The sequence below is a fragment of the Apis florea genome, unplaced genomic scaffold (genome assembly GCF_048593485.1).
Source record: "Apis florea isolate Af1SG1 unplaced genomic scaffold, ASM4859348v1 contig_2495_pilon, whole genome shotgun sequence".
NCBI lineage: Eukaryota > Metazoa > Arthropoda > Insecta > Hymenoptera > Apidae > Apis > Apis florea.
Window position 1 is genome coordinate 3,860,591 of NW_028256595.1, and position 18,955 is coordinate 3,879,545.

The window sequence follows — 18,955 nt, forward strand, 5'->3', positions numbered from 1 at the left end:
AAAAGTATCGTTGAAATATGCATTGGGAAAAAATAAGAATATTTTAATATCAATACATCGAATTTCAATTTTTTATCATACGTATCGAATTTATTTATTATATTATAATAAAAATAAATAAAATTTGGAAATAAAATTTGAAACGAACGAAAATATTACATTTACATTTCTATATCCGTATCTTGGAGCAAAAAATTCTACGTTACCTTGATCGAGATGATTTCTATGCGATTTCTAGAACTCATGAATGATAAAAGACAAATTCGATTTTCGATTCGTACGAAAAATTATCATTGCTATCGCGTGTAAACGACGCGAACTAGATATCGCACTGTAATTTCGATCGATATCTATAGAATATTTGAAGAGCCACGATATGACATGGCACAAAGACACGGATGTTGGTTGCATCACAAGTGGGATTAAATCGAATAAGCAATTAGGCCGAACGATGCGATCAACTAAACGTTTTCTAATGTAGGGCTTCGTCTGCCGCAAGATCGAACGGAGCTTTATTAAGTTTTTACTTATCGAACAATTTGCTTCTTTTTTTTTTCTTTCTTTCTCTTGCGTTTTCTCTTAGCCTGCGTGTACCTTCGTTTCCACCATCGATCGATAAAACACCGCTAATTCGACGTTTTTTTCGAAACGTTCGTTTCTCAAGTTACACCAAGATTTCTATTCCCTTAATATTATTCGCTGGTTGCATTATCGTATCGTACGCGATGCGCGATTAGCAAAGTAGCCCATCGACCGACAAGTCCGCACACACTTTCCTAGAATTTATCCTAGATACACGACTTTGACCGAACGGAACACAATAATAGCAACAGCGTAGAAACAGCGTAGAAAAGCTGAAGCGTTCGTGAAAAGCTTCTCCAACGATACGATACGATACGATACGATACGGGATTGGCAAAACGAAAGGAATCGGAAAGCAACGGTGCGAAGAACACTTTGAACACCAGATTCGAAAATCAAAAAAAAAAAAAAAAGAAAAAAAATTCGACGGGTCGGTCGATTCGAAAATTCCGTTGCTATCGCAACGGATCGAATAAATTAATTTGAGCAGAGATAAGAAAAAAAGAGGGTGGAAATCGAGTAACGAAAGAAAAAAGCGGTGGTGGAAAGCCCCCGCGCCTCGGACAATTGTCGAGTGCGGGAAGAAGTATCGAAAATTAGCGACGTGCAAAAAGGAAGCGTTACCTCGAACGATGGTAGTGACAGGCCAATCGGAGGAATCGAGTCTTTTACAACACCACATCCTGCACCGACGAGTCGAGAACGAGAGAAAAATTCAGTTGGAAATCCGGGAGGAAACGAAATTTTTTTCTTTTTCTTTTGTTTCTTTTTTTCTTTTCTTTTCTTTTTTTTTCTTTTCTTTTCTTTCCCTTCTTTTCGAGAATGAACCGAGGCGTGGAGGTCGTGTCGCGGCTCGTGCGTGGAAACACACACAGTCCGGCTGCCAGTCGAAAGGGGGAGCGCAGTGAACTTGGCGTCGCGACGGAGCACGGCGCCGGCAAATGGCGTCTGTGGTCGATAGACACATCGGTGGGTGGTTGGTTTTCTCCGTTTCCACGGCGGTGGCCGGCAGGTTCGTATGGGAAACCGGAAGATGGTGTTGCCGGGGTGTTGTTCGGCTGCCATGCGGCGGCCATGAGGACCTTGACGGCTTCGTTTCCTTACGCTTTTGCATCGTTACGGGTTTATACCCTTTAACAACGTAACGGGTGTCGCCATTTTTGTGACGTCAACAAGATCTTCGTACAGTACAGCCGATCGATTTTCTTCCCTTCCGCCATTTGCGAACCCATTCGCGAATCGATCCGATCGAGGGACCGATTAAAGGACGCCAATGTGTCGACAATGCACATCGCATCGTCGAAGGGTTTCCCTGGAGATCCGATACGAGAGAACGAAACGATAGAGAAGAGTTGGAATTCACGAACAATCGAGCGTGCAAAAGCAGCATTAACCTCGATGGGAGTTTCACTTTTAGAATTAATCTGTACGTATGTACGCGAGAAGGCTTGGTAAATACACCTTTGAGGCCTCGGAACACACCGTGTCGATCGATCGATCGATTTAGATAGATTTGACCTCAAAGCTTCGAGATGGATCTTCCTCGACGAATCGGATGTCCACGAAACTCGATTTATGTGAACTTCGCCTCAACCCACGGCTTTATTATAACACGCAAAATGATCGTTTGACCTTAAAAAAATCCAATTCCTCTCCCTCTCCCTCTTCCTCTCTTTCATTCCAAACTTTAACTTTCCTCTCGTTCAACGCGCCATCGAAATCTAATCGTTCGCCTCGCGGAAGCGACTTAGGCTCAGGCAATGTAATTTAACGCGACGCGAAGCAACGCCGGTTCACCGATAAAAGATTAATCCAAGAATGCAGAAAGCTTTAGAAGATCTCGAGATGTTTTGTTCGGGATATTTCTTCTTTTTGAAAGAAAATGTGGAATGAGCGACCTTGCGGACGTAAATATCGAGGGAGAAAGGGGATGGAATAAAAAGTGGAGGCTAGCAGAACTAGATATACCATAAGGGGAGGGGAGACGCGAAACACCATAAAAGCATGCGAACAGACGTAAGACGAGGTGAACGTACCAGCGTTCTTCCCTTTTATAGGGCCGATCCACTCTGTCCCAACGTGTACCATTACTGTCCATTCCCTCGGTTATCGATTACACGAAGTACATACTCGCCATCGTTCTTCTTTTCTTTTTTTTTTTCTTTTTGTACATTATTCCCTACCTTAGAGCTCTTAGCTCTCGAGATCTCTAAAGGAATTCGCCTTTTCCATTTCGATTTCGATGCGTGTCGCGCGTAAATATACAAATTGAAAATTGGACGAGACGAGAAGGAAAGATCGATTTCCCGATACGATCTCAGTTTATTTGTCTTGCACAAGCGACGCTTCCTGCTTACAGGAAGGTGGTACACAGGTTGGTATCGTTCAATTGATAACATCGAAGTGCTTCGTTTAAACGCGGAGAGCAAGGTTACGACACGTCTCGTACAATATCCGAGCCACTTTCAACACGTCAGCCGAACAATCGCGGCATATCCGCGATCGCATTTATCTGGTGCGTTTATCTGCTCGAAACACTTTCCTTCGGGATACCGACAGTGTCAATCCTACCCTTCCACGGAGAAGGGTATGCATAAATTTTCTCCTCGACCGTTATCAACCTCGCGATATATTCGAGGATTTATTACGAAAACGATCTACACGCTCTACTGAAAACAATCCAATCGGATAGGAGAAAGGGTAATAATAGAAATGGGAATCGCGGTCGCGATTACAAAAGACGGTAAAAAGCGGAAGAGGTGGTTGAATCGAACGAGCAAATTACGGAGCGGAGACCGAGGATTTCGGCAAAAATAAATAAAGCAGAAGGGACACGGTGAATTCCAGGAGTTGGCCGGCTCGGCCTCCGCCTAATTTATTGCACCTCGACCCGTGCGTAATTATCCTCGTGGCAAAAATTCTCCCTTTCACGCCGCGACGTGTTCGAGAAACGATTCGCCCCTAACTCGTTTCCTCCTCCGTTAGAGATCCGAACAGGTCGTTCACCGAGCTTCGAAAACGAAATCTTCGCGTTGGTAACGGGGCTAAAAAAAGGATTGGCCGCGTGAAAAGAGGTCGTGGGAGATTAACTCGACAGGATGATCGAGAAAGAGGAAGGAGAAGAAAGTAAATCGACATCGAGACGCATAACACGAGGGTACCAATTGGAGAGGCACGAGTTAGGCTTCTCTAGAGGAGTTCGAAAGAATTCTCGAAGGAATACGAGGGAAAAACTCGACTAATCGAGTCAAGAGGGAGGCGTTTCGAGGCGTCAATTACGGAGGTTCGAGTTTCTCTTTCCACGGTATCGAGAAGGTCAAAGAGATCCTCTCAAGAATTATAGGATCTAGACGAGAGGTCGGTGGAAAATCTCGCAATGTCTCCATCTAACAAGATTCCGAGAGGGATCGTTCACCGGGTGCTAAATATACGCGCGTGGCGCATAATTTCGAGCAAGAATCCGGCATTCCTCGTCATCGTAATGTGTGCAACGAAATCGAGCCGCATCGACGTGGACACGGCCCTCTGTCCCACCGATTGCCTATCTCGTCGCCTTGGACGAAAACACGCGGAACTCGCGACGCCCTTAATATATTATCAGGCGCTTCACGCGCCGCTAATATCTCCTCTGGCAGTGGCGAGGAACGCGCGTACCGATCATCCGCTCTTGTTCCGTTCCGATCGTCCCTCTTAAAAATACTTTGCTCGCGCGACAAGGAAAAAAGAAAACGAAACCGAGCTCGCCTCTATTGTCCACCAGAGGCGAGCAACAAGAGTTCGATCGCGAGGAGAATGCGCGCTTCCTTCCTTCGTGGAAGTCGTTCGACGAGATAATTATCCTTCGTAAATCGTCGTTAATGTGTTACGTACTGTTGCAACTTGCGACTACCAGTTTCCATCGTTTTTTCCAATCCCGTTACCCTCTATAAAGTCTTGTCACGAATCGAGCTCGTTTGTCAATGGTTTATCTGTATATATATATATATATGTGTGTGTTAGGTTCTCGAGATTGATAGATGTGAAATCGATCGATGTAGACAAGGCTGGAGAAAGATTGTTATTATAGATCGAGTCGATTTCTGTTCGACAAATTTACATTAGGGAATAGTTAAGTCAATTCTAGTCGTATAATTATTATTGAAAAAACAGATTGATTAATTCTCTTAATTGAAATTGTTAATTAATCGCTGAGAATTTCTTAAGTAATTATCATCAACATCAAATTTTATTATTGCCGATTATAGTCGATTGGAAAAAAGAAGTTTTTTCTTTTTTTTTTTATGAATGCACCTTGACAACGCCTAAGTACGCCTAAGCGGGAAAGTGAAGCATGGAATTGCGCTCGGATTGAAACGGTTCTTGGACGATGGCGGACCTCGATGTCAGTGAAAAGCAACGCGTGTTGGCTATTTTCGCGTCTGGGCTTTCCAGAACCTGACCCACCGACGACTACATTCCTTTCAACGAACGCCTCGCTGCTTCTGAAAAAATTGGCCGCGAAACACTTTTCCACGCTCGAATATATAACACGAATATATAACAATTTTTCGATATAATAATGTAATTTTGTAGCTGATAAATCGGATAATCATCGTTGCTTTCATTTTATATTATCGTAAAATAGATATTGGAAAATATTAATTAAATGTTAAAATAAAAATAAAAATCGAAGGAGATATCACGCGGACGTTTCAAGAATGTATCGCTCTATATGAATAATTCCTTTGGTGAAATCTACGTTTTTTTTTTTTTTTGTGAAAGAATTTACGTAACCTTGAAGTCATTGACATGACAATTTGCGTCGAAAGTTATTTTCTCAAGAAACCTTGAGAAAAAAATGTGAGTTTTATGAATTATTTTATGAATTTATAAATCACAATACATTTTTTTGACGAACGAAATATTTTCTTATTATTATTCGAGCTTATATTATTTATAGTATGTATCGTCTCGTTCACTTGTGATAAACGAGAAAAAATAAATAAATAAATTAAGACACTCCCATACTTTCTCTCAATATTTTAACATTTTGAGGGAGAAAAAAAAAAAAAATAAAACCAGAAAAATTTTTTCAATTTCATCTCCAAGGATTTCGTGGAATTTTATCGTGAATTTCACATCTCTCTCTCTCTCCCAATGTATCCAGGTTTCGTTATAAGGAGGACAAGTTCAAGGCGAGCCGCAGAAACGGAAACGCTCTCAGACAGATGTTGATTTTCTCTTCGGATGGAATTAACACGCAATGGAATTTCGATAACCCAGTTAATCGTGGATTTACATGTTCCATAAAACGGTATTATCATCGTGCGTGTTAAATTAAATTAAACCAACTTCCTACTCGGTGTCCAACGAGAGGAACAGTACACATAACTCGTTACCACCGGAATAGTCCTAGTTTTATAAGAATCGAGTTTCTTCGAGCAAGATTTCTATCGTGTAACGATAGAAGAGAAGCACTTATATCATGACTCGACAGAAGTTCATTGTGAAACCCGGCCCTATGTATTTAATCTCGTTCGCGTTAACCTACGATACGTGCAATTGCCAAGCGCCAGATGTGTTAGCAAATCGGGCCGGAATCATTAACCAGAATACTTACTTAACCGATCCTCCCCTCTTTCCGTTCGTGCGCGAGACAAAAATCGACAAAGCCGGACAAAGTTTCTCGTCGGGGATCAGCCGTGCCGTTTTTCCGTCGATAAAAATCATCTCGCTTCGTGGACACCGCGCGTGCAAACACCGAACGACCGATCGATTTTTCTCCCCCAGGCTTCGTAACGGTAAAATGCCGAAGTGAAAGTACAAAGACAAACACACCGCGCTTAAATTATTCGTAATCTCGAGAATAGCTTTAACGCTCGACAGTGATCTACTGGCTGACGCGTGCAACCGGTTTTCATCGCTGCCTAGATATTGTTCGCGGAGGAGGAGGGGAAAAAATGAAAAGAAAAAGAAGAAGAAGAGTAAGGAGAAAAAAGAATTCGATTCGCGATATAACATAAATTTCTATGAATGGCCGCGCACTTGTGCGCACACAACCCTCTCGATGGAGCGCGAGGGAGCCTCGCCTGTTTTACGATTATTCGTGGAACGAGACACGGAGAGATCGTTCGTCAACTATTTTCAGGATAAATTAAACGCGAGAACCGACTGAGCGAGACGAGAAAAAGTTGGACGCTTTCTCCGCTGGTGATATATCGATGCATAGTTTAACGCCGTGTTTCATAATCCCTTAATGCTACTCGATAGTGGCGATAATCATTTATTATTCGTGGAAATGCGATTTGAAAAGGTCGAGAGGCGGCCGCTTGTTGCCGATCGAGCAACGAATTCCATCGGGTTCGATACCGATTCTCGACGAGTCAAGAATGTCAAACGGCAACGATTATCGGATTTTTCCTTAAATACCTGGCGTTTATTTTTAATCGCGCTACGCGCTATATAGGTGAAAAGCAAGTGGAAACCTTTCCGTCGAGTGGAATGAACGCTGAACGACGCCAGCCAACCGTGAACACGAATTCGCGAAGAAAAAAAGAAAAAAAAAAAAAAAAAAAATCTGATGGCATGTCGATGACATACCAGAATGAAAAGATGGAATGGAGTTAGCGATAAACGACCTTGGAATGAAACAACGATGCGCCAGCCACGCGATCGTTATGTTATAAAAATTCAATCGAAGAAAGTTACCATTTCCCGCGATTATTTCGAGTTTCCGCGCGTAAAACAATTCGCCACGATTACCTTTTCTTAACCCGGAGATCTTTTTCGCGCGCGAGTCAATCTCTATCGTGCAAAGAATCCATCTTTTTACGATCCCCGATATACGACATAATCCGATACTTGACGTCTCTCTCTCTCTCTCTCTTTCTCTCTCTCGTTGCACGTTCGAGTGGAACATAAATTTTACCGTCGACGAATCAGCCAAGTTAACTCATCGAAGTTTCTCGTAAACGAGGAGGAATCGCTCGACTGGAATAACTCGACGTGGATGGCGCGTAACGTGAACGAAATAAATAAGAGGGAAATGTATAAACGCGGATGGAAAAATATAATACGCAATACGTAATAGAGAAACTAATACAATATGAATTAGAGACAAGACAAGGATTAACGTTTCGTAATTCCGTTGTAATAAGATCATCGACGTGGAAATTTATCTCTCTCTATATGTTTAAAATACGTTTAAACGATTAATACATAATTCTATCATCTATCCCTTAGAGATAACTTTTAAAGTACTTCTTCGGTACGATCAATTGATTAAAGAAGGAAAGTAAAAAAAAAAAAAAAGAAAAAAGAATCTCGTCGAAGCAGTTCATCGACGAGAAATTGCGTCGTCGATAATTCTAGAAACCTGGATACATTGAAAAGGCACGACGTGGCAAATGACGTTGAATGGTACGCGAAGAATAATTCTAACCGACTTATTTATCTGACGTTGAACGCTTCGAACGGATGATAAATATAAAACAAACAGATGAAATTCACGTTGGAAAGATGTTAGAGAAGGTGCTGCTTCGAAGAAACCGAATATGCCATATCGTAGCATCTCCTCCTCGACCGAATAATACCAATTTCGAAATATCTGACGAGTATCGTTCGAGAAAAACTAGGGTTGCTGCGCATCATCGAAAGGATTATCATCAGCATCGAATTACGCAAAAAAAAGACAGAACAATGCGGTGAAAACGCGGTTCGCCCATCCGGTCCGACGACCTAGACCGAGTGCCGAGACGACGGGTTACGAGAGGCCTTCACCTCGACCTTGAAGAGCACCGACCGTCCTAGCAAAGGTGAACCGGACGGACAAACGGAGAGTCTTTACCTGCCTCGTGTCTGTCCTGACTCGACACGTAAGTGTAATGCGCGATTTCCGCGCTTATGTAAGTCAGAAACATTTTATCATACACGTCATCCTCGCGGTTGGAGTTTCATTATTTTTCTTTTTCTTTTTCTTCTTCTTCTTCTTCTTCGTCTTTCGATACCTGTTTTATCCGCGATAATTTGTTAATACGATTTTCTCGATTCAATTCGGTCGGCAATTCGTTAGACAATAATCATATCGAACGATCTTTCGCTAGCGAATTTTTTTTTCCTTTGCTTTTCCCCTAAAAATTCTGAATATACTGATATAACAACCATCGATCCTTGTAAGGATTTTAATTAGAATTAGGCACGTTTTACGCCGGTACGTACTTCCATCATTCGATTTCAAAAGATTTCAATTGACCGTAATATATACCTTTTAAAATAAACTTCTGACAATTACACGGTGATTTGGAAGAACGACTGAACCGATACGGGTAACGCTTCGTTGACCGCTATTGATTGAATCATCCACGACCAAGTGTTCTGCAATTTTTCGATCCAGGTTATCAAGAATTTTTCGTAATCATCGATAATCCACAATTTAACCGTATAGCGAGTGTGTTAATAACATCTCTTTTCAATATTAGTTCGAAGAGCAGCGAAAAATATTAATAATATCAAGTGAGAGATAATATTATATCTATCATATGATTAAAATTGAAGTAGCGGATGATGTAAAGGAATAATTTTTTTTTTTTTTTTTTTTTTTTTAATAATTGTAGGACGGAGAGGAAATTTAAAACCTGTGATCTTGACATATTTGATAGTTGTACTATTAACCATCTAACATCCTCAAATGTCGAGTCACACTTGCCCAGCCGCATTCCATTTTCAGGGTCATCGGGTATCCTGGTTTCCAGCGTTTTCAATCACTCGATCACCCGTCCCTGTGATTTCATTATCTCGATTATCTAGGCGTACGAACGATACACGGTCGAGTGCTAATCAAGTTTTCGGGTTCGAACAAACCGATGCGAACAAATAAGAAAATAAAACTTCGAAACTTGGATACGTTATCGAGCATATGTCGCTCGTAAGTAATTTAATAGATAATAATACTTTCCACGTAATATGTATAATATAAGAATGAGTCATCGCAAAATAAAAAAAAAAAAACGAAGAACCAATGTTAAATAACCAGTATATATTATACAAACGTTGGCAATATAATAAAATTTTATCATATTTAAATTATATTATGTGTAATATAAGAATGACTCATCGCAAAAAATAAAAAAAAAAAAAAAATAAGGAAATCCTTGATTTTTTTTCTCGAAGAACCAGTAACCAGTATATTATACAAACGTTGACGATATAATAAAATTTTATTTATCGTATTTAAATTATAATCCATTGTTCGTTTCCCTGTACCAATATGCATATAACTCGATAAAATGCAAACTTTGAACTTCGGTTCGCCGAGACGCGAAACTTTCCTCTCCCCTCCCAAGGAAACGAGATTCAATTTTTCGCGAGATCGAACGAGCGCTGTCGAGAGGTGTCGAGTTACTCTCGCGACACGATACACACGATGCATCTAACTCGCCGAAGACCACCCATAAACTGGACGAACGAGTCGAAAGGGAATTGAATCCGGACGAGTAATTAACGCTGCATTCGCCAAACGCTCCATTCTCGTGTGCACTTTGCACGCGACCTTCTTTTTCTTCCACGCGACATAACGCTTCGTAATATCGAGCGCAAGTTTGTCAAATGTCCGAATGATTAACGATCCGCGAGATATGCATCAACGGTGAGCGATTTACAACAACGCGCTAGAATGAAGCACATGAAAATGTGAACAAAAAGATAACGAGCTAATTTCATCGACCAAACGCGAAGAAGAAAAAAAAAAAAAAGAAAAGAAAAATCATCGGTCGGTTTGATTTTCTTTGATCGTCCGTGGAATTCTCACAGTGGCCATCATCGGTAAAATATTATCGCATTTGTATCGAAGAGTTATTTCTTGAAAAATATCGTAGAACTGGGAAAAAAAAAATGACATCGAGATACTCGATGGAAGGAGAAAGAAAATGTCCCTACATCGGATCAGAAACAGAAGATCGGACGAAACACGAGGTAAATTAACACATATCGCTCATTGACATGGAGCATAAACAAGAAGGATCGTGCCGATAGCGGAGGCAGTCACACCCAGCTGACTAAAGTGACGTTAAGTAGGTCTTTGCATTTAACATTCGTTGGCCTCCACACGTCGCCGCGTTGGCCGGCTTTGTGTAACCCGGCTCCTCGTCGTTCCTCGCGTTCTACGGAACTCTGTGTCCGTCTAGGTATATGTAATCGAGTAATGGAACGTGGGCGAGGTCGTCTACTCTGCCTTCCCTCGTGTCTTCTATCCAACGTGAACAGCCGATCGACTCTTAATGGATTCGTTACGATCGACGCGTGAAAGAGCCTCGAACATCTCGATCATTGCGAACGCACCGACTCTCTCGCGCCTCGTCTCGCCTTGCGAACACACCGAGTTTTCTTCGACAAATCAGCGATCCTTTGCAACCATCCCGATGAAACTGTTTGGTCGATTCGGGAAGATTTAGCACATTGTTGTTCCAGATAATCGTATTCCATCCATTATTGAATAATAACGATCCATCCAGTCGAGGATCGTTCCCGGTCTCTCGTTTTTATCAGATGTTTCCTTCAATTTGTCAGCATTCGAGCCGCAATGATTGCGCAAGCTCTGGTTCGAGGGGGGAGAGCCTTCGAGGCAAATTCGTGGGTGGTTTCGGAGTCTTGAACACCGACAGGAGAATCGGGTATCTTTTTGTCGTTTAAGCCCTCTCCTAACGTTTTATCGACCTACCCGATCGCGAATTCGTCGAAACGTGTTCTTAACCGTTCTAAACGTAACACCTGGCAACATCGATCTCTCGCCGAGATTTTTTTTTAAATGTCGCGAGCAATGAGCCTTTGTCTCCGATTCGACACATGATAGACTGTCGGCCGTTAAAAAAGCAATCGGGAACATTGAACGAGGCGAAGAAAAGAGGTGATTAAAGATGGCTGGCAACATTTGGAGGAGTTATCTCTGGATGCGCGCAATAAAATTCGAAAACAAAACAGTTGAAACGTAATGAATGAAACGACTTATCGAAGGTTAATTAGAATTGTAACTGACGTCCCGATCGGAAATCGGGAAAAAGGGGGATTATTAAAGGCGAACGCTATCTATCGAGACCCTCTAATTAATCCACGGTGTGCCTGTAATTATTGCAACGTGTCATTCAAATGAAAATAAGACGGAGAAAACGGGAGAAACAAACTGGTGGCAATTAATTCCGTACGTACTATGTTTCGAAAAATTACGCCCCCAAGTTCAAACGTTGGAGGAAAAGCACGAAAGTTATTGTTCGGGAACGAGGTTGGCGAGCAATTAAAAGGAATTTAACGAGCGCCTTATCTCGGAGCGAGGTACGATTCAGAAAATTAGTCGGACACGCTCAAGGAAGCTCATCGTTTCCGCGGCAAGTTTAATACCTCTCTGCCACGAAATTGAAGAATTCCATCGGCGATTCATTCCTCCCGCTTCTTTCTTTCCAGAGAGTCGATTTCCTTTCCGCGTCACGGTGAGCTCCGGCTCCGTTCAAAATGGAAATAATTAAAGTTCTTTTTATCTTGGCTAGTATACTAACGAGTAGTATACGAAACGGCTTGCTGCGCCACTTAATGCGTCTCTCTTACGCCAATCTGTATAACTTGCTCCTGTTTCAATGAGCAACTTTTTTAATAAGATCGTCCCACCTACGATTGTTATCTTTCCTTCCACAGTTTCGCGGAAAAATCAATCGAGTTCATATTTGTCGTTCATATAAATCTTTCTGTTTGTTAGATCGTCGAAAGTATCGAGGAAATATCAATTCAATCTTGGAAATATGAGCGCGGTATTCCAATCCCTCTCCGAACGGCCCTAATTTCCGACCGAATTATGCTCGAAGCTATGCAATCGGGCAAACATTAAGACTCGATCTCTAACGTGGTATTCGTTAATTTTCATCGCTCGTAATTCACTTTGGAATTGTATAATCGAGGAGGTTTGATTCCGAGCAATTTTCAGGATCGATATCGAGAGTCGGGGAACAGGATACGGATCGGTACGTGGGAGCTGTTCAAATATAACCGCGAGAAATTATTGGCCGAGATAACAGGCCGCAACACGGTACCGTTTTTCCTCGCCACGGATTCTGCGATCACCGATAGAAACGCACCTACGGTGGGCCGCACCACCTCCTATCGTGAGAAACTTTCCCGGAGAATTAACCCTTCCCCAACCTTTTGCCTAACTGTCACGTGTTCGCGTATGCACGCCTATCTCTCAACCTAGAAAAAGAGAGAGAGAAAAAGAGGGGGGAAAAAACGGCAACGAGGTTCTCGCAAATTGCGTTCGTTAACCCCTCCGCGCTCTAATCGGCTTCGATCTACCTATCTCGGTCGACCACGGAATTAATCCTCCGGTGAAATGTCCTCGGCATGGGAACCAAACTATGTATCTCTCGATCTCGCTACGTTTCATCGGTGAAACTCGTTGAAACGGTCGAGAACCGCTTTAAACCTTCTGTCTTCTTCCCGTTGAGCAAAGCAATAATAATCAAGGATCAAAGAGACGCGCAGAAGGTAAAAAAGAAACGACTTGCCTTTCATCGCGATTCGAATCGCGTGAATGCGGACGCGGATAAACGCGCGTACTCTGAAACGAGTGAAAAAGTATATAGGTTTTTGATCCATAGGTGAGGGATTTTTTTATCCACGAAATCATCGATCCACGAAATCTCGAGAGGAGGATCGTTTAAGATATTATACACCGCGATAATTGCATTAACTTTCTTCGCTCCCACGTAAACAAACGTCGGGAAAAATTAACGACGAGGAGGAAACTTTTTAATTAAACCGCCAACTCGTACATCCCGCTTGTGTCCCGGCTTATAAAATGGAATCGAATACCGGATTACCGTAACTCGCGGGTTGAAGAGAAAAGACGATTGTTCCCGCGAGATGGATGATTTAAACTCACCGCGTGGGGCCGTTAAACTTGAACCATCGTTGGAAAATCGTGTTTCTGTTCGCTTACCTGAAATTAGACAAGATGTGTTAACACACGTACGATAATCGAAATCTGTATAATAAACACGATATGTGAACAATTATGGTGTACCTAGGATTCTAATCGAGTCCATATCGTGCGATCTAGGATGATGAAGATTAAATCCGCGGAATCTAGAAAGCCTCGTCCATTAGAAACGCGATGAAAACACGCTCAATAACGCCAATTAATAATAATCGTGCTTTCTATTATGCCTACTATATCTCAGACAGAGGAGGCCAATCGGTAATCGTTACGCGATCGTGACCGCGATTTCTTCTGCTAAGACGAATCCTAGAAACGATACGATTTTATCTAACATTCGCCGTGCAACTTTGTGCATTTCCGCACAATCCACGAGGATCAAAGTGGATCGGAATGATCCTTTTTTCGTTTATCTTTCCAGTATCTTTCCTTACACGGAGCCATCGAGACGTCGTAAAATCACGCAGCGAGTCAGTTCTTCGCTTTAATTTCACGCTATGCTTCGATGTAAACGCGAATGGCCTCAGGAAATATATGAATATCCAAGTTTGAGATATATATATACATATATCGAAATCGAAATGAATTTTATTCAGTTTCCGGATCCAATGTATCCATACACAATGTATTTTTCACGCATGCGATATATCTCGCGTGTAAACGAACCACGGCACGAGGAAATCGAGCTCGATTGGACTTTGAGATTCGGAATGTGTTCGTTACGTCTCGTCACGGATCACGAAGACACGAGACAGACGATAAAAAAAAAATGCACGAACAAGCATTTTCGAATTAGCCTGTTTCTAACGAGAGAGGCGCAATTTGTTGCGCGTTTCGCGCGAATAACTGTGCGAATATTGCCGTGCAACACCAAAATCGATCTATTTCATCGAAAATGTATACAACGGATATGCGAACACCTATCTATCTTCTCTCTCTCTCTCCGTGTTTCCATTTCTACTTAAGAGAAAGTCTGATTGCAATTAAACCGTGCCACGTTAAAGAACGACTAGAATGTTGAAGAACAGAAGTTGGATGGAATTTCACGTTGGGATGGGACACGTATCGAAAATTTCCTCTCAAGTATAGCCTTAGTTTAGCTCGGCTATAATTGGATGTAGATTTACACTCGGCTCGAAATTGACGCGTCAATTGAGATAATTGTTTGCGAACTTTTGCTAAACGTTCCATCAATATTGTCGAAACACGTGTAAAAACCGGAATGACTCAAATCATATACGATCGAGTTATATTTTATATTTTTTCTTTTTTTTTTTACTAATTTAAATACACATATATTTTCTTACTTAAATTATCGTTATAGTTAAACGACATCGGAAACGATAACGCGATAATTATTGACTTAGCTGCTTTCAATCGCAAACACTCGTTTAACGCCGCTCGCATGACTCACGACTACGCGCTTCCAACATTCAATTACGCGCCGCGGAGAATCTGCTGATCATGCCGCGGAACGCGCGTACATTACAAACCACCGAATAATAATCCTCGCTTTGGCGAACGTCTGAATTCCAAAGCTCGGGAATCATCATCGCGGGAGGATCATTCCATTGCCAGTTATGCAAATGCAATTAGAGTAGCGGGCAGGTGACGATCGAGAACAGTGATGGTTCATCGGGTTCCTCGATCCGACGAATTAATTCGAGCATAAAATGCACCCGTTTCGGGCCGAGATTGTCCACGAGAGATTGTTAATTATCGTGGTGCGCAGAAAGTGACAGTGATGCAATTTGGAAAGAGAAAACCATCGCTCGCTTCGACCTTTCGATCCGCGGTTGGAAATCGGTTCGATGCAACGAATTCACGGTGAAGTAGGCGTTTACGACGAATGGATTACTCGAGAGGATATAGGAAAAGGGTAATATAAGCGAAGAGGAACGAGAGGAGACATTAACGCCGGGTTTTTGAAACGGGCGTGTAATCTATGATCTCGTGGAATCTAGATTAGCACCGAGCGTACAAAGGGAAAAGGCAGCTGCACTTTTCTGGCCTCGCCTGAAAAACCAGGGAAGAACAATGCCTCGTGAATACGCGCGGCGCGACAATTGAACGCGCAGAATTCTTCGCGCTCGATTCTTTATCCGCGAACGCGATACTCGCCGCTTATCAAATTTAACCGAGTCAGAGTAGCAGGAATCGTGAACGTTACAAGGCAAAATATTTGTGTTGGCCGGTCAAATGACACGAGACACGTGGGAGAGATCGGGCCTCGAGAGCCTCTTTGACACCTTGTAAATGTGAATGCGCGAATTCCAAGTCGAGCCATTCTCGGTTTCAAAAAATTCTTTCCATTTTTCCGGCGCGGCAAAGGAAGGTGGCAGCTGGCGAAAAAGATGTTGGAACAATGGTAAACGCTGAGTAAACGCGACAATGCGATCAATTGTGTACACGTACAAACGAGTGACGTAAAACGTGCCCCTCCGAGCAAACGATGAAGAGGAAAAAAAAAGAAAAAGAAAAAAAAGAGAGAGAGAGAGAGGAAGAAAAGCGCGCAATACGGTTTCTGTTATTGACCTAGGACATGGTTTATGAGCGCGAGTGCATGCATCGAGCAGGGCACGTGCGATCTCTTTGAATAATTAGTGGGGTCGATTCGAAATTATTCGTGAGAGTTATTCGCGTAACCATGACGGGGCAATGAGCCAGGGATCGCTGATTCATCGTATCTAGTCTAACGAAGCCTTGATCAGATTTTGCAAAACGCAAAATTTCAATGATTCGGTTGATACTGAATTCACAGGGTTCATCGATTTCCGGTTAACTCTATTAACAATTCTAATAAATACGTTGTCGAATTCGTTTCGAGAGGATCTCGAACAAGTTGTGAAAATTCTCAAGTTGTGAAAATCGCGGAAGCAATATCGGAACCGAATCGAAAACACGACAAAGGATCTCGGCTCTCTCGCCTTAAAAAAACGCGATACTATCGTGAAACCAATCTGGCACAAACGTCTGGTCTTTGTTCCACGCGAGACCAGTTCCTAATGCCACGCACAATGAATTTCATCGTGAAATGGATTAGTGGATAAAGAACAGGCCACTGTGTCTGTAAATTCGTGACTGCCTCGTGACAATATCAATGGAATACGCGATGTCTCATAGCATCGTGGAATTTTTTTTGTCACCACGGTGAATTGAACGATGAAAGAAGGCTCGTTTCGTATACCGTTGTTCGTTCTCTTATACAATTTAACAGCATAATCCATAAGACCGGTTAAACGTTGCCGCGACGAATTGATAATTTTTCAACCAGCCCCCGGTAAAAACTTCCACAACGCTAACAATAATTATTACCCAAGTATCGTTTAGTATCCCATATTCTTATTTCATTTTTGATCGAGCATTTCATGCGGAGGAACGATCGAGTTCCTCGAAAACATTAATCGTTACCGAGCACGTGTTCTCGTGAACTTTACGTTATAGCTGGCTATTTTCTAGGGGGAGAGAGAGAGAAAGAGAGAGAAAGAGAAAGAACCACGTGTGTTTCAAGAACGCAAAGACGGTGAAGTTGCAAAAACTAGCGAACGATCGATAATATACATTACAGAGTTACTATGTAATAAACTTTCGTGAAAGGTAACGTTAGTTTCTTGTACGTTGCATTAATCATGCTTCTTGGCTCGTCTAGTGTCATCGCAGAAGATAATTACGTCACGAGTATTTAAGCTCGTTTTTCCATCTTGAACTAATCATCGTTTACCGTATAACTCATTGGTATAACCGTCAAAAAGAAACTGGCAAATTGTTTGCACGAGGTGAATGGGAACATTGCTAGGTATCACGTACCTAAATCAGGTTGTCCATAATCGGCGAGCATCGCGACGACCATTATTGACCACTCACGAAGACTCTAGCCTAGAAGAACTGTTTCACACCAAACATCGAGTAAGGCAGTAAACACATGGATCAAACACGAGGAGGTTCAAAGGCCTCGCCCTCGAAGAGAAAAGAGGAGACGAAAATCTCGATACATGCGGCGCAGAAGCAACTGGTTGACCGAAAAAGGTAATCGGGACAAATTGAATATTAAAGCGAACGAATGAAAACGATGAATCATCCGCTTAGAATAACGTGTAGGCATACACGTTACTTGTCGTAGGAACTCTTCGTTTCTATAATCGATTCGGCGAACGGAAACCACCTCTAACGATTACCAATAGAAACCGTCCAACAAACAACAAGTTTCGCGAATTCGATGTCCCGATAACCTTACCGATTATTCCAAACGAAAGAAGAGAACGAAAAAGAGCGCGGAGGTTAAAGATCGAGAAGTCGTCTCGTTTCCTCTTTCCTCCGTTTGTGACTCGAAACTGCACAAAAAAAAAAAAAAAAAGAAAGAAACAACATCGAACTCGTTCCGTACCAACTAACAACTGTATACTTTCTCGCGTGCCTCGAGAATGCGGGGCCGGGAATTCGCGTCCTTGACTTTCGCGTGGAAGACGCGTAACTGGCTCGTCCCGCTCGTCCAGGATCGCGATGAACGAGATTCGTTCTACGACTGCGTGAAGCCAAGTGCGGCCTCCACGATGAATCAACCCCCTTCCCTCCTGTCAAGTCGATCCACCACGCTCCCTTCCCTACCCTTCCTCCAGTCTCTCTCTCTCTCTCTTTCTTCCTCTTCCACACCCCGTAACAGCTTCGTCGCCCTCTACTCTCCGCCAGGACACCTTCCCGATTCTTTCTCCGCCCTCGTAAAACCAAGGTGCCTGATCCTCGCGCGATCATTCCGCCCGATTAACCAACTTCGATCCTCCACAAACGATCGAACAAAAGATCGGGAAATTCGATTCTATCTGTGTATTCTATAAATTTCTCCAATTAGTCTTTTATTTCCGTCCTCGTATATATGCTTATGAAGAGATCGAGGTAAGTGAATTCTTGTCAGGATCGATGAACCCTTTCGATTTTTTTTTTTTTCTTAAGCTTTTTCGTTTTTCGTATCGATCGTATGGAGATTTTTAAATAGACGTGCTTCTCGAGGGACACGAAGGAATCGAATTCGGGCCGTTGATTTCGCGTGGACGAGGAGGGAAAGAGTCGATCGAGGTAATTCAGGATCGAACGTTCTCGACGGAATTTCCATTTGGCCAAGCACTTAGGGAGGGATGAGAAGGATGGCGCGGCCGGAAGGTACGAAGCGGATTGCGTACCGTCTGCGGATCCAGGGAGCTCCTCTTTTTTCAGTCGAGGCCTGGGACGTCGTGTGACGACATTGAACAGGCATCGTGCCAACGACTGAGTCGAGCAATGCGTCAAGAACGCGCGCAGGAAGCACGTAAAAGTTGACGAATCGCGGTTCCCCAGGACAACATCTGGACGAGAAGAATCTTTACGAAATTTTTAGAAATTTTTGTTTATTGTCTTATTTCGCGTAAGATTTCGATGCATTCGGATCGA

At 42.6% G+C, this 18,955-nt stretch overlaps 1 protein-coding gene across 18 annotated transcripts in view; it reads right to left on the reverse strand.

The window, feature by feature from the left end:
• Nucleotides 1-18,955, reverse strand: part of LOC100865513 (uncharacterized) — a 141,501-nt gene that overhangs the window by 116,497 nt on the left and 6,049 nt on the right. The window contains exons 1-2 of one of the 18 annotated variants that reach the window (XM_086906536.1): nt 17,919-18,060; nt 17,342-17,419 (exon numbers count right to left, since the gene is read on the reverse strand). The exons of 9 other annotated variants lie outside the window; for them this stretch is intronic. In XM_086906536.1, coding sequence (XP_086762662.1) covers nt 17,342-17,384 — 43 coding nt within the window. In that variant the 5' untranslated portion in view covers nt 17,385-17,419; nt 17,919-18,060. Of the gene's footprint in view, nt 1-1,206; nt 1,489-17,341; nt 17,544-17,768; nt 18,061-18,955 lie in introns of those variants that run through there. 8 more of the 18 variants (XM_086906527.1, XM_086906528.1, XM_086906514.1 and 5 more) reach the window with 8 other exon arrangements.